This window comes from Trichoderma aggressivum (assembly GCF_033847375.1).
Source record: "Trichoderma aggressivum f. europaeum strain CBS 100526 chromosome Unknown scaffold_001, whole genome shotgun sequence".
Classification (NCBI taxonomy): Eukaryota; Fungi; Ascomycota; class Sordariomycetes; order Hypocreales; family Hypocreaceae; genus Trichoderma; species Trichoderma aggressivum.
This window is the reverse complement of record NW_026946367.1, coordinates 1,264,854-1,280,268: the sequence shown is the minus strand read 5'-3', so window position 1 is coordinate 1,280,268 and position 15,415 is coordinate 1,264,854. Positions and strand designations below refer to the sequence as shown.

The following is a 15,415-nucleotide window of genomic DNA, read 5'->3' as shown; positions in this document are numbered from 1 at the left end:
CCGACCTGGAGCCCAATAGCGCCTCAACCATCCATCTTTGACAACCTGACACTCTATGTATGTGCTCTTCAAATTAATTGAAGTGTCATTGAATCAATCTATAATGTTCGCTGTTATTCGCTATCACACTCGCTGCCTAACCAATATACACAAAAAAAAAACACCATCACCCTCCAGTAACCCTACCAAACACCAATCCAGCTTGAAAAGTTTCCCCAAATACCATCTCCAGCCATCTCCCACAACAAGCTCATCACACTGAAAACCACGAGCACGTAATACATCACCGACAACCAAAACATCACCCAAAATCTCTCCACAACCACGGAGAAAGACCGTAGCCGAATCAATTCGTTCATCTGCTCCACGTATTCCTGGTAGTCGTGTCTCCTGAGAACCATATAGATCACCTACACACACCAAGTCAGCCTCCTCTCATACAAAGAAACACCAACATCGTTTCATACCGTGTCTGCCAGGTCCGTGAAAGGCGCCAGAAGCAATACCAGGACCAAGATCTGGTGCGGTCTCGTCGCCCCCCCAAACCAAAACTCGAAAACATCAAATGGCTCCCCTGTATAGACAAACGCTGCAGTTTCCACCGTAATAGCCAGCGCCCCAATGGATGCAGTTGAGACCAGCGCGTTACGAAACACCAGCTCCAGCACGGCGTTCGAAAAGAGCATCATATCGTGCCCCAGCTGCTATTATCCCGAACCCGTTCAGCGTCAAAAAGTCCAACAACTTCAAACGAAGAAAAAAGAAAAGAGGAAACTCACGTTTCGCCAAACCGGATCAACCGTCCCGAGATACATATACGTCCCCAACACCCTCACAATCTTCCCCCTAACCCACTCCTCTTCCTCCTCAACGCCGCTCGCCCATAACGCTGCATCCCCCACAATCAAACACATGAGCGCCGTGCCAAGTTCAAAAAGCCAATCCCTGTTCCTCAAGGCCCATCCTCCAACAACCCAAGGATACCATCCCAAGCCCGGCGGCCGTCGATCGTGTCGGGGCGGCATCCCGTGAAGAGGCGGCCGCGTCCTCAGTTCGACAATGTAGAAGCATAGCCAGACGCCGTAGTAGACAACTGCATGCTTAAAGATGCCCTGCACCTCGTCGTCGGCTTCGAATAGCTTTTGGAGCCAAGGCCGGAGCGGCTGCGCTAGGACAGAGATGAAGGAGAGTGCCCAAAAGACAAAGTGAGCTTTTGCCGATAACATGATGGAAACACCTTTTTTTATTTCAAGGGCGGATAATCGATAGAATACTTGGGAAAAAAGGATAGACTGTAGTTTGAATAAGCGATGGTTGTTGAATTGGATGAGGGAAAAAGAAAGGAGAGAGAGAGGAAGAGAGAGTTCACCATGTTGAAAGCCACATGTAAGTCACCCTGTGACGGCAGGAGATGTTGAGATTTTGTCAGACAACTTGCCAGCATCACACGTACTTTCTTTTCGAATAATCAACATTGCAATCTGCTATTTCTGCAAAAAACTAACTTCTATATACAAGTACACAATTCAACCCGTCGCCCCTCCCTTCTGCATGCCTTTGCCAAAAGCACTAGTAAAACAAATATTAGGATGAAACATTTCTAGATAGTATGCAAGATAATATCCCCCTCCATGCACTTTCTCCAACGGCGTGTGTTGTAATGCAAGACTGTTTTCAAGCTTTTCTTCGAGCTGTAGTGCCCAAAAACCCAGAATGGTTGCGTTGTATATAAAAACATGTGTAAAGGCCGGTCTCTTTTTGGGGGAGGCTGTTCCCAAGTGTCCCACGCAAAAATAGAGAGAAAGAAAGAAAGAAAACTCCAAACTCCTATATAGCTTCTTGAAGCGCCGGTAATTTTGATCGAGTCTTGTTCAAAAGATGAGAAAGAAAAGAAAATCCCAAATTCACACAACCGCCGACTCTATTGGGCGTCAGAATAATGCCATCATCATGCAGATGCAAAGCAAAGCAAACTCCAATCGCTGAATGCTGTTTGACTTAATCCATACATTCCACCTCTTGAATTAGTATTATGGTAATGGCGCTCGTTTGTCAAACCACGCCTCTCAGCTTCGAGCAGAAAAGAATCCGCCAAAGCCGGCCTTGGACTGCTCCTTCTTCAGCAGCTCTGCAAGTCGCCTAGTCTCCCGAACTGCGGCCTCACGGTCCTCCTGGAGGTTGAGGACTTCCACTTGAGCCATGTTCATCTTAGCCACGACCTCTTGCATCTCGTCCTCGGCTTCGGCCAGAGCCTTTTCAAGCTCAAGGACACGCGCCCGAAGCGTCTTCATATCGGCCTCTTCCTCGAGGCTCTTGGCAGCGATGGGCTTGGTGCTCAGCAGCGGCTTGGGGCCGGACTTGTGCGCGGGGCCATCAGAGGGGTCGGCCTGAAGGCGACGCAGCTGCTCATTGTGCGCCTCACGCAGTCTGGCAACCTCCTCTTCGTGGCGGACGACGCGGTCCTCTGATGCAGTCTGGGCGGCGACGACCTGGTCTTCCAGAACACGAAGACGCTCCTGGAGCTCCGAAATGCGCTGTGAGTTGGTCTTGCGATCAGCCTCTCCCCTGGCGACAGCAGCTTCCAGACGCTCTCGAAGCTCGGAGTTGGTATCTAGCTGCTGTCGAACCTGAGCCGTGAGCTGTTCGATGAGCTCGGCAGACTCTTTGAGCTGCTCTGCCAGGGTGTTGTCGGCTGCGACTGATTCGGCATCACTTGCCGCGAGGATATTGATCTGAATCTTTTGCTGGTCAATCTCCCTCCTGGCTGCGTCACGCTCCAAAACTGCGGCGGAGAGTGAACGCTCCAGGCGCTCCATGGCCTCCTTGGTCTCCTCGTCGGAGCTAGAGTCCGATTCCAGCTGGCGGATGCGCTCTAGAGACTCGGCGTATGAAGCTTGTAACTCCGCGTACGCATTTCGAAGAGACTCGGAGGTAACGGGCTCTCGTGCAGAGTAGTCGCTAGAGCTGCTCTGGCGAGCAAGGGAGGGAGGAATCAGAATATCATTCTCCTCGAGGAGACTACGAAGAGACTGAATCTCTTCTTCAGCTCGGTCAAGATCAATCTTCAGGCCGCCTAAGCCCTTTTCAACCTGCCATTTCTGCTCGAGGGCATCTTCAGCACGTCGTCGCAGGAGATTGATTTCCGTCCGCAGCTTGGACATGTCCTTTTCGAAGCCAGCTTTCCTTGGCGAGACGTTTGTGAGTCGCTGGCGCTCATTCTCCAACGTCCGAATCTTCTTCTGGTACTCCCGATTTTGGAACTCGTGTCGTTCCAAGAGACTCTTGAGAGCGCCGTGAAGAGCATCACGCTGCTCTTCCACGTCTTTCAATCGCTCGAGCAAAGTATCTCGAGACTCGCCCTGCGTAGCAGCCTTGAAGCTATCGGATCTCTTGAGGCCACCAACTCCGGGAGGCGCCCGGTTTCGAGGATTTGCAACCGAGTTTGAGCGTCCAAGGCCCACCGAGTTCGACCTAGACAAGCCCCCCAGGCCGGAAAGGCCTGACAAGCCTATCACCGACATTCGCTTGGTGGGCAAGTCTTCCACGCCGCCAGCCACGGAGTTGCGCAGTGAGCTGTTCTCCCGCTTCAGAGTGTGAAGCTCCTGCTGCATCCTGGAGGACTCGTAAGTCAAATTAGCGTACTCGGCCGCCTCCGTCTCCAGGCCTTCGACTCGCGCCTTGAGCTCCGGAACGACCTCATCACGGAGATTATCTCGCTCGTCGGAGGCTTCCTGCAGCTGGCCCTTGAGGGCGGATAGAATGTCTTCAAAGTTGGCCTTGGATTGGCGCTCTTCTGACAGTTTCCGCCTCAGTTCTTCGCATGTGTTCTCCAGTTCCTTGATGCGCTCGCTGGCGTCGAGGTTGTTGATCTCGACCACGTCCACTTCAGACGCTCTCTCTTGCAGCTGCCTAATCTTCTGGTCGAGGTCCTTTCGCTTTTCCCTCTCTTCTTGTAATTTGGATGTCAGTTCAAGGCGGAGGGAAGCTTTCTCCTGCTCCGACCTCCTCTGAACCTTTTCCAATTCGTCTCGGCCCAATTCGAACTCGCCGAGCTTGGCCGTGCTATGGCCAGAGTCGGAAAAGTAATCGCTTGTTCTCTTGCTGCCGGCCGGCTGGGGGCCGCTGTTGATTTGCTCCTGGAGCCTGTCGGCCAAGTCTTCCAGGTCGATCTCGCGGCGGATAGATGCAGCCAGCTCGGAGCTAATAGCTTTCAGCTCTTCCTCCATCTCGTCGACCAAGGCTGTATTTTGGGAAATGTGTGGTGAGTGCGTGGAGAAGAAGGATTCACGTTGTTGGGCAAGAGTGGTTGTTGCATTGGGCTTTGTGTGCCGCCTGGATGATATACTGTTCGTTGAACGTCGATTGTCATTGGCCGAGCCCTTAGCGGTCGGTGACAAAGGAGATGGGGAGGGGAGGGACGAGAAATCCGTGACCGAAGGTGAAGGATTTCCCCAACCAAAAATGGACGCCAGTGGAGAGGTTGCGCCTGGTGACCGCGGCAACGGTTTGTTCAGCTTGGGCGACCCGTCTATTGCTGCAGACTGTGGCGAGTCGTCTATGTATGAATCCGGCCCTTCACCTGTCCTGGCGGAGGGGTCGACTTTTTCTAGCCGTAGATGCGGAGGCGCGTGCTTGATTGGTGCTAACATGGGGGGAGATGAAGGAGGATTTGAGTTGTTGTCGTCGTCGTCGTCGTCGTAAACGGACTCGACGTCGGAGGTGGCGTCCGTGATGTGGTTGTGAGCTTTGACAGAAGCACCGTCGGGAGTGCCGTCGGGTGTCAGATCTGGGAGCAAATCGTCGTACACTGACTGGACATCAGAGAGCTCCGAGTCAGCTGTTTCAGCGGAATAAGGCCCACCGTGGGTGGAAATGTTTCCCGAGGCAGTAACGGTTTCGTCGTCGCTTGGCGCCGGCGCTGTTCTGGATTGGGACTCTCTGAAGGGGAATTCGAGTTAGATTCTGCACTCTATGCTTGGACAATGGCACGACGTGTGTCTGCTTCTATTCTAGACAGGGGTGTGTGTAATAGAAGACAGAAGAGAGAAACAAGAGAAGAGGGAGGTGAGGTGAGGTGTGCGTAGGTGTGTGTGTAGGCGTGTAGGCGTGTGTAAGAGAGAGAGAGCGAGAGACAGAGACAGAGAAGAAAGATACTCACTGTTGAGGAGCTTGCGCCGGGGCCTTGACAGAGGCAGGGTACTCGTAGAAGGTGGGACTGTCGACGGATGGTGACCGCGCGAATCTGTGATCGGGCTTGGGCAGGTCGATGGTGGTGGTGTTCACCCGAGGCGAGCCCTGGGTAAGATACTGCGTGACAAGCGAAGACAACGCCGCAGTGTTGGACACGGGCTTCCGCTTGATGGGACCGGAGAAGCGAAAGGGAAGAGACGAGGCAACTACCGGAGAGATGACGGTGGGAGCAGATGTATCTACGTAGTCGAGCGTCTGGGAACGACTGTGACTGGTGGCGATGCTAGTGCGGATGGCGGCCGGAGGGACAGGAACGGCAGTGGCGGTGGTAGCAGTGGTTGTTCCGGGGTCGAGGTCGGTCTGGAGATGGAGATGACGGCGGTCTTCTTGGTGGTGGTGGCCGTCCTGATGGTGGCCTTGTTGGTACTCCTGGTGGTACTCCTGGTCGTAGTCTCGCTGGTAGTCCCTGTAATACTCGTCGTCCTCGTCCTCGTCCTCGTCGTCTAATTCCTCGCGGATGGTGCTATGCTGCAACGGCGATGGATGTGGAGAGGCCCGAGATGAAGCAGACTGTGTATCAGAGTCTGGCAGGATCGACGCCATGGCTCCGGGCCCGCTGTCAGGTTGCGATGCGACGTCCATGATATTGAACAGCCTGTCGTGGGGGGGCACCAGAGTACGAGCGCTAGCTGTCCTGTCGGACGAGAATAGCCAAGGTACTCAGACTGCTCGTATACGAAGATGGAAATGGGCAGCAAGCGAGGTACTGTACGAACGAAAAGAGCAGAGGGCCGGCCACCAGAAAGGAAAGCAACGCTCACGACACGAGTCTGTCTTAACGCCGGTGGCAGGTTAAAATTGCCCATGAATCGGATCGACTCAAAGGGACGGTTGGCGAAGAGAGGCAACGACGCAGGCAGGTCCAAGAAAAGAAGCAGAGCCACTAACTCTCCTCGCGGTAGGGCCCCGGAGCAAGAGGGGGGATTTGGCGTTAGGCCCGTGTTAGTCGGCGGACGGTGAGCCAAAAAGATGCTGGGAAAGGGGAGAAGCGAGGCTCGGAAAAGGCATCCAAGGCTGTGGGGCAGGCGAGGGTTTGTGGAGGTTGCATTTCAATTGATTGCTTTAGTGCCTGGGGAGAGGCAAATGGTAATCTATCGACCCCCTGTGAGGAGGACCGTTTTGCTCCATGTCCCTGTTGGACTGTCTTACTGCATTCCGTCTGGTCTGGTTTCTTTTGTACTAATTGGTACCTATGGATGGTCAATCATGAGACGATGTGATATTGACGATATGGATGGGTGGATTGATGGATGGATGAGCGTTAGTATTAGCGCCTCTTCACGTTCTACAAGTATCTCATCACTGCTCAGTCCTGATTGGCGAGCCATCGACGACGCCGTCATCTCACGATAGCCAGCTGATCCGATGGCGTATGCGCGTATGCGCCCAGCCCAGCCCAGCCCTCCATCGCCCGAGCTGACGGGGCATTTCGGCTACCAGAAGCGCGCAATCAAGCATCCAATTGATGTTTGCCAAAAATAAACGCCCAATTGCACAGCCTGATGCCGCTTTTCTCATGAACCCAAACACAGCACAGTCGCTGCACTAGGTTGAGCACCAAAGAAGCAAATAAGGAGGTCGGATTGCGCACGTTGGCGAGCTCCTTGAGCCAGGGCCACACCATCCCATGATTTCGCCCCGGTACCTGCGCTAGCGCTCCTTGGCCAGGGGAAAACAGCGGCCGCTAGTACGGAGTACAATTGGCTGTTCTGTCCAACTTGACGCAAAACATAGAAGCAATACTATAGGTGTACCTTGGTTCAGGTACAGGTACAGCTGGGGCCTGTCTATCCCGTCCTGTCCTGTCCTGTATCAGGCTGTATGTGTAGCACAGCAGGTGCCTACATAGACGACCCGGATCAATTTCAGCCACCCCTTGCGCCAAACATGCGTACGAACGAACAGTAAAGGAGCGACATTGGACACAGCTGGCACGCAAGCAAGCAATTGGATCCATCTCACCGAGTTTCTCTGGTTCCCGGTACATACATACAAGCACATACTCGTACAGGCAAAGTGCCAATGGAACACAGCACGAGTTTGGACTTGGTGTTTTAGCGCCCTGTCTTGCATGAGCCACCAGCTACAATGCACTAGATGCAGGTACCAATCCCGGGACAATGTGCTGAATGGGGCACCGACTGTTGAGCCGTCAATTGCAATTGGATGGATGCCCTACTGTACATTTGATGATTTAATGTTGCACCAGTGAAATCATTACCACGGGGAGCCTTATCTCGCCTGCGAACCCTCCCCCGGCGTTAAATGCGGCCAGCCGAGCCGTCAGCAAAAGCAATTGAACCACCCAGGCGCGTATGCAACAAGCATCTTCAGGCGAGTACTGGTACCTGGTTGCATCGACCTATTGGCGCGCGGAAAGGCATTCCATTGGCCGCCCGCCGTAGTTGCTACATGTACCTTTCCGCTTTCTCACCTTCGGTGGCGGGCCATTACAATCGACTGGCTGGCAACAAAACTCCAAGTTTGCCGCCCCCCCAACCTGAACCTCTTGATCATCTTCCACAAGGGCATCCACTCAAGAAACCAGGGCAAAATCAAGCCATCTCCCATGTTCGAGGGCGCCTCACTGCGCACCTGGCGGCCTCAGCGCGATCGCATCCCCCAGCTCAGCAGATGGGCGTTGCTTAGTATTTTTCTTTGCCAGTGCGAAATTTCAGCACGACACAATAATACTCCGTACAGCTTTTACGCAAAGGCTTCAGTATAATTACATGTACTCGTAACCACCTGCCCTTGGATACGCAATTCGTACTGATCCCCTGACACACGCTTTCCCCCCTCCCTGGAAGAAAAGGGTGCATTCAAACCACCTCCCTGTTCTTGAGGCGTGAAAAGGGCCGGATTCTCACTTATTCTCAGCCCGCCCAATTGCCCCGTCAAGTCCACCTGCAGCGGCCTTGTCCGTCCAAACTCTACTACGGCACAAACACCAGCTCCTGTTGGTCATGACAAGAGCTTTAGTTGGGGAATTGTTATTTGTCTACTCGTAGTTAGGCAAGGCTAGCATCATAGGTGGTAGCATTCTGGTTCCAGTTAGGCAAAATAGCACCCCAAAGTAAGATTACCTCTGGAGCCAACGTGAACCATTGATAATCCCGTCCCCCAGCAAATCAGAACAAACAGCATCGCACAAACAAGCCCATCGAACACCAAAAAAGGACCCTGCGAGATTAAATGAGAAAAGAGTCCAACCCCCAGATTCTATACTATCCCCAGGCATCCCAATTAATCTCATCAACCCCAAAAGGGGCATCCAGCCCGTCACATCACCAACTCAAAACGGGCACAGCTGGCGGCACGCCCGCTGCTCCCTGCCTCTTCCAGCTGGGCCTTCTCATCTTACTGTATCTGTCCTGATGATCACTGTCTAGTTCGCGTCTAGCTCTGTGAATCAAGCCATGGACCAACCCCAAGAGCGCCGATGTGACACCAGGTTGTGGTGCTAGACCTGTTCCTTGTCCCAGCCTTTTATGCGCGGTGGGTTACACAGATCGCCGTTGGAAATCAAGCCCTCTTGAAATGAACCTCTTGCGCCTCTCGGCAGTTGCGGGACATTTTTCCCCCTTGTGCACGAGTCGTACAGAGGCATTTATCAGGTACACTCCAGTTTAGCATGCAAGCCGTATCATCCGATGGTGGTAGCACCTTGCATAGAGACTAGATCTATCGTTCAACCAAGGTGCTAATTGTACGTACATCAAGAAGAGACTCGCCAAGAACTAATTCAGTTAACCATGTTGAGAATACCATCTTGACATTAAACACAGATGTACGAGTGGTCCTTCTATCAATAACAATCTACCCCTCGCCTGAAGCCCCATATAGACAAACAGGCAAAACTCCATCTGTAAAACTCCAAATCCCAATGAAAAAGACTCCGCTCGTCCGATAAGCAGAATGTGTTCTTATACCATGGCCAGTTGTAGACAGTTCTCATCAAGATACCAATGCCCTTGGCCAGTTCACATGGTTCAAGCGTGTCTTACAGCATCAGCTTTCCCTTTGGTAGTAACGCCCATAGCCCGCCGCAAGCACACCTGCGCTGTTGCCCCAAGACGAAGCTGATCCCGGGACGACTCCCCTGTACGTCTTCCATCACGCAGGAACAGCGGGTGCATCTTCTCCATTGTTGAGCCCCGAGCTTCATTTCTGCCTTTTTGAACAGGTCGACGTAGACAAATCTCGAACCGTTGCGCGCCAAGCTAGATTCGTCGTCTTGGACGCCGAGAAGATCGTAGTTTGCAAAGAAGAGTTTTGAAGGGTCACAATGGGCCCTGAACTCGGGGAGTTCTTTACTAAAGAACTTCTTAATGACAGGCAAAAACGGTGACGGCGGCCCTACAGTCAAGAGCATGCTCAACTCCACCTGATTCTGCGCCACCTTGACAGCCACATCGATTTGCTTCCCCTGGGGGTTTTGACTTGAGCTTTTCACCATGTTTGGAAGAACATTCTGGTACGTCTGCCGAACGTCCCCGCCGAGGACGTTGAGCAGCTTCTCAAAATCGGCCACCTTGACAAGGCTAGATGTCGTAAAGTGCTGCATCTTTTGGTATGCCTGCTGGAGCTTAGGATTGGACGTCCTGGGAACGCCGGTTTGGTCCACGTTTGCCGACTGCCCTCGGTAAAATTCTATCGCCCGTTCGCTCAGAGATTCTAGATGGGCAATCCTACGACAGACACATATGAGAAAGCTCCTGCTTGATGATGAGAGCAGGAGGTGCAACGATACGTCGTTTCTTTTTTGAAGATAGGGCGTCACCTCCCCAAAACGCTTGGGCTCAAGCCTCGCTATGAACTCATTGTCGTTCATCAGTGAAAATAGGCTATCGGTGAGCCATGACAACAGGTCTAGAGACCACTTGGCGCAGCCGGCTAATGCTTCTACAACCTCTATTGCGGCGTATCAGTATACCGACAATAATGGTCTGCTCAGGACACGAAGAGATGAAAACTTACCATGTTCATCCAGGGGACTCATCTTCTCTCGCATCGGTACAGGTGTGTTCATTGCGAGGGTGATGAGAACGACGACGTTGCGCACATTGAGATCAATCATGGCAAACTTGCCCTGGAATGTCCTGGGGTGTGCCTCCCCTTTAAACCCCAAGCTATTCATGATGCTCAGGCAACCCTGAAGCATCGTATTCCTCATCAGCAAATCATGGTGAAGTTCATCAGAGTAATCGATTTGGATCTTGAGGACTTTGATGATTTCAGTGATCCAGTCGTGAATAAACCGTCTCTTGGATGTATACGGCGCTACAACGGCGAGTAAGTCGTCATAATTGGTGTGATGCCACAGGGCAAATGCAGTCGCCACCGTCAGGGCCGCTATTGTGGCCCCGTAACGGACCTCTTGGAAGGAATTCCCAATATCGCCATGCGGATATTGCAGCTTGCACCATTTGATTTTCCCTTCATCTGACATCTGGACCATGGAACAGTGAGTGGGGGAAAAGGCGACCTGTTGGCATGACCCCTCCTCGCCAAAATTCCAGCCAACTTGACGCAGGTTCATTACCTTGTTGGTATCCTCCGTCGCATAGACCTCCTCAAAGCTGAATCGATCTCGGTATTCAACGGTACCGTCAGACATGGTCAAGACCAAGAGTTTTCCGAATTGGGCGGGCTGGAAGTTGATCAACACCTTGTTGATCGTAATTGGTTCCAGCTTTCGCAGCCGCGTATAGGCCGTCTGTTCTTGGACTTCGCTGTTCCTTCGATTCCCCAGCTGCTCAAAAGCCGGGTGGAGGTTATGTCGCTGTTCACTCACCGCTTCCCAGCGGTCAATAATGGTCAGGGCTGTTTGATAGGATCCAGAGGTGGGCGTGCGCGTCCTGATGGCGACAATCATGGGTGAGACGGTGCTCTTGCCCGTGTTATCAATGATGGAAGGGAGAACGTGCAAGTGAGATAGCTCTGCCATGGAAGCATCATTGTTGGCATCCCCCGGCCCCGTTTGCAGCCACGTCGTAGCAGCGAGATGCTTTTCGACCAGCGAAGGGCTAAGTCGAGCGTTCTGCGGCAGAGGGTTTTTGTCGGGTTGCGAACCAGGACCACCCCATTGAATCTCTATTTTGAGCAGCCTGAGCTGCTTTGATGAGGTCGCGACAGCAGCCAGCAGATATCCTATCAAGATGTTAGCACCAATCATCAACCCATCTAAAGGATATTAGATTTAACCCTTACTCTTGTCAGAAGCAAGAGCCGCATGCGTGACCAGCTCGTCCAGTGAGTTTACGCTCTCGAGCTCCATTGTAGTCTCTTCCATTCGATTGTTGTTTTGAGACCAAAACATTTTCAGCATGCCGCTGATTGTGACGCAAAACAAGGCACTCTTTGCTGAATGGGGGTGGCTTGGACCGCCGGCGTGAACAAAGGAGCTTTCATACTGATAGGCATTGCCATTTCGAGTCGCTGGTCCATATATGACGTTGTACGATTTCTTTGACAGAGTTAGTGCCTCGGGTTGTCTTAATACCAAGACCTGGCGTGCTCACCTGCTGGTTCTGCGGCGCGACTGCCAGCCAATGTGCCCCCACCACGGCGTTTGCATCGTCAACGGAGTCCGTGTCGTACTTCCTCGTGATGAAGGGGTGGTTGAGAGATACTGAGAAGCTCACTATAACAACTCTTCCCACCGCATCAATGATTGCAAGCTCTGGGGAGTTGGTTGACCCCCATTCCAAGTGAACCAGGGGAATGCCAGAAGATCCCTTGATGAGCTCACATGTCGTCGGCTTGCTGAGGTCCCACGTTCCGTCGGCCGGATTGCATCGCAAGAAGCGGAGCTGCAAGTACTGGCCATCCGGCGTGATAGTTGCAACCGTTCCGGATTTCGACCAGGCTATAGTCCTGAAGCTCTCTGTCAGCCATCAACATGGCGATGGGGGAAGGGATATGCAGATACGCACTGGCAGCAGCCACGGCTTCTCACATCATCAACCTTGAGTGAAAGCGGCCGGTCATGCGATCTATCGGGAAGCGACAGGCCGACGCCATCGCCAAAAAGATCATCCACGTCGTTTAGATCGACTGGGACGGTGTTATCCAGCATAAGAGGCATTTTTTCCGCCGTCATTGGAACGATGCGTGTGTGCGCAGGCGAAGGCAAACAAAGGGCCTACGACTTAGGGCAGTCGAAATGCCTACGGTTGGGCAGGGAGGCGCGTTGAGAAGGCGTAACAATGATTCACGGACACGGGATGATCTATTATACGTGCGTGGCATGGAAAAGTGGTTTCACAGGCAAAAGCCCGGGCGCAGAAGAAATCGGTCAATATGCAAAAGCATACACCTAAGCAGGATGAAGCTCACATGAAGGAAGTTTCAAGCTTCAGTGGTGAAGGTGATGCTGCTGGCGCTGTGCCGGAAGAATATCGGTATAATTCAATGACCTATTTAAAATGCCCGCCTTGGGCACATACGGTGTGCTACCCTAGAGAAAACAGGGTCAAGCTCGCATCCAACAGTTGGGTTTTCTTGATATACCCTCTGTTGAGGTATCAACTTGTGCCACCTAGGGTGATTTATTCTAACGTTAACATCGCTGATGTTTCTGGTTACTCCGCGAGGCTGATTTTCCCTTCATAACTCCTCTTTGGGGTGGTTTGACGTAATGCGTAAGATAAGCATAAACTATGACAGTGCCACACAAACAGCATTCAATCTTACTATTAAGCTTTGAGTTTCTGCCACTTTACCATCCTTCGGTGCCTCATAGAGATTCCACGACCTGAGCTATAGTGGTCTTATTCGTCATTCGTCTCGAGTATCTCTACTGTAATTGCTGTTGCTCTATACCTACCTGTACCTATGTGTAATAGATAGGCTTATTTTGTGTACATCCCATTGGCAAACGGATCCTCATCATGAGATCCATCTCCGCAACTGCATTGTTTCTACGTCGGTTGAAGCCTCTGCGCCAAGGCGCTCGGGTTGCATCATCCTTTACACAATCACAAGGATACCGTAACAGATCGTTCGCCTACTTGCTGGTCGGAGTATTGCTTGGAGGCGCTTCAGTGTCTACGCTAAAGCTCTCGTTATCTGGTCCAATTGGGAATACGGCACCAAGATGGGGTGAATCAACCAAGCTGTCTAGCCTACGATCCAAGTATGCTGATAAAAGGACAATGCTGAAAGTGAGTTGAGCGGATAGATGTATCCCAGGATGAATAGATACACCCCATCCATATACATAAATCAAGACACTAACAAAATATCGCCAGGCTGTTGACGAGATTCGTTGTGAGCTTGGAGAAGAAGCAGTGAGCACCGATCCAGATGATTTGGAATATCACGGCTACTCCGAATTTTCAACATCAAACACGGATGAAAGGCCAATTGCCGTTGTGAGACCACAGTCAACAGAGCAAGTGTCAGCCATCGCAAAGATATGCACCAAATATAGAGTTCCAATGATACCTTTCGGAGCCAAATCTAGTGTTGAGGGGAACTACAGCTCCCCCTTTTCGGGCATATGCATCGACATGTGCGAGATGGATAAGATTGTCGAATTTCACCCACAGGATATGGACGTCGTTGTGCAGGCTGGAGTCAATTGGACGGTATTGAATGAAGAGATTAAAGATACTGGCCTCTTCTTGCCGCCTGACCCAGGCCCAACCGCCCTCATCGGGGGAATGGTGGCTACCAACTGCAGCGGAACTAATGCTATGAGATACGGTGCGATGAAGGATTATGTCGTCAACTTGACAGTTGTCTTGGCCGATGGCACCGTTATCAAAACAAGACACCGGCCGAGGAAGACGTCGGCAGGATACAATCTCAACTCCTTGTTCACAGGATCAGAAGGGACTCTCGGCATCATCACTCAAGCTACGCTCAAGTTGGCGGTGCTGCCGACAAATCTCAGTGCCGCCGCCGCCGCCTTCGGATCGGTTCACCATGCTGTGGCCGCCGCGTCCACGATGGTCCGCGCAGGCCTCCCCTTGGCCGCTTTAGAACTGATGGACGATCAACAGATGCGGAGCATAAACAAGAGTGGAGGAACTGCCGGTAAGATGTGGGAAGAAAACCCAACTCTGTTCCTAAAGTATGTATTATATTATACCAATAACCCCTTTACAGTTGATCAAACCATCAGTGTGCCTAACATGTAGGATCAGATTCTCAGGTACCGAAAACTCCGTCAAGGATAGCATCAAGGCGGCACAGACCATATGTCGTACACACAGCGCCAGAACTTTTGACAGTGTATATGGAGAAAAAGAATTGGAATCTCTTTGGTCAGCCAGGAGAAACGCAATTTTCGCAGCAGTTGCGGCGCAGCCACGGGGCGCCCTGATTTGGAGCACCGATGTTGCCGTGCCTATATCCCGTATGGCTGATTTGATCGGTAAGTTCAACAACCAACCTGCATTACAACTCGCTTATAGCTTCTCTTTACCCATGAATAGAAGAGTCTAGGGTCAAAGCAACGGGTCTTGATCTCTGGAATAGCGTGCTGGGACATGTGGGAGACGGGAATTTTCACCAAGCATTGTTTTATCTCCCCAACGACGTCATTGGAAAGGAAAAGGTAGCAGACTGCGTCGATACCATGGTGAAGAGGGCAATTGAGATGGAAGGAACCGTGTCAGTAAGTCGACTTGTCGTCTTTTCCGTCCTCCTGTTGCATTACTGATAGTTCTTGGTAGGGCGAGCATGGTATTGGCCTTGGGAAGAAGGTAATGTAGCATGTTCATCTAACTTTTCTCTACACAAATCTGATAGGTGATTAGGACTGCCTTCTCAAGGAGCTAGGTCCGACGACAATCGGGGTCATGAAGGCTTTGAAGGATGCACTTGATCCGCAGTAGGTCTATGTGCTCTAATTTTTGGGTTAATATTCTGCTTACCTGACATCATCAAGTTGGTTGTTAAATCCAGGAAAGGTCTTTGATGAATAAAGAGGACGATATTGGACGTGTGGAGAGTACACTGACTTGGTGATATTCTGAAAAGACTTATAATTGCATTTGAATTGTGTAAAAGCTCTCTATAGCACCTAATCTCCCTAATCTATGGGCTGCCTCAACAAAGGTGCTCGTACTCTATCTACAGCCTGCATTTGAGCGGCATCATGGGAAATGAGTATGCGCAACACTCCGTGACGCACGTGTTGACGATGCTGAGA

The 15,415-nt window shown here is 51.7% G+C and overlaps 4 protein-coding genes across 4 annotated transcripts; 1 reads left to right on the top strand and 3 right to left on the bottom strand.

Moving 5' to 3' along the window:
- Positions 1-182: 182 nt before the first annotated feature.
- Positions 183-1,226, bottom strand: Triagg1_341 (uncharacterized protein; the record flags this gene model as incomplete). The annotated part of the gene is made up of 3 exons (XM_062898409.1): positions 183-410; positions 468-704; positions 780-1,226. The coding sequence occupies 3 exons, from the start codon at positions 1,224-1,226 to the stop codon at positions 183-185; spliced, it is 912 nt and encodes a 303-aa protein (XP_062760691.1).
- An 840-nt stretch (positions 1,227-2,066) lies between these two features.
- Positions 2,067-5,832, bottom strand: Triagg1_340 (uncharacterized protein; the record flags this gene model as incomplete). Its single annotated transcript, XM_062898398.1, has 2 exons — positions 2,067-4,938; positions 5,159-5,832. 2 exons carry the CDS (start codon positions 5,830-5,832, stop codon positions 2,067-2,069), a joined length of 3,546 nt encoding a protein of 1,181 aa, XP_062760690.1.
- A 3,421-nt stretch (positions 5,833-9,253) lies between these two features.
- On the bottom strand, positions 9,254-12,355 carry Triagg1_339 (uncharacterized protein; the record flags this gene model as incomplete). Its single annotated transcript, XM_062898387.1, has 5 exons — positions 9,254-10,164; positions 10,231-11,403; positions 11,464-11,719; positions 11,775-12,129; positions 12,189-12,355. 5 exons carry the CDS (start codon positions 12,353-12,355, stop codon positions 9,254-9,256), a joined length of 2,862 nt encoding a protein of 953 aa, XP_062760689.1.
- A 790-nt stretch (positions 12,356-13,145) lies between these two features.
- On the top strand, positions 13,146-15,098 carry Triagg1_338 (CAZyme family AA4; the record flags this gene model as incomplete). Its single annotated transcript, XM_062898376.1, has 6 exons — positions 13,146-13,418; positions 13,506-14,332; positions 14,406-14,635; positions 14,697-14,878; positions 14,937-14,966; positions 15,021-15,098. The coding sequence occupies 6 exons, from the start codon at positions 13,146-13,148 to the stop codon at positions 15,096-15,098; spliced, it is 1,620 nt and encodes a 539-aa protein (XP_062760688.1).
- Positions 15,099-15,415: the final 317 nt, after the last annotated feature.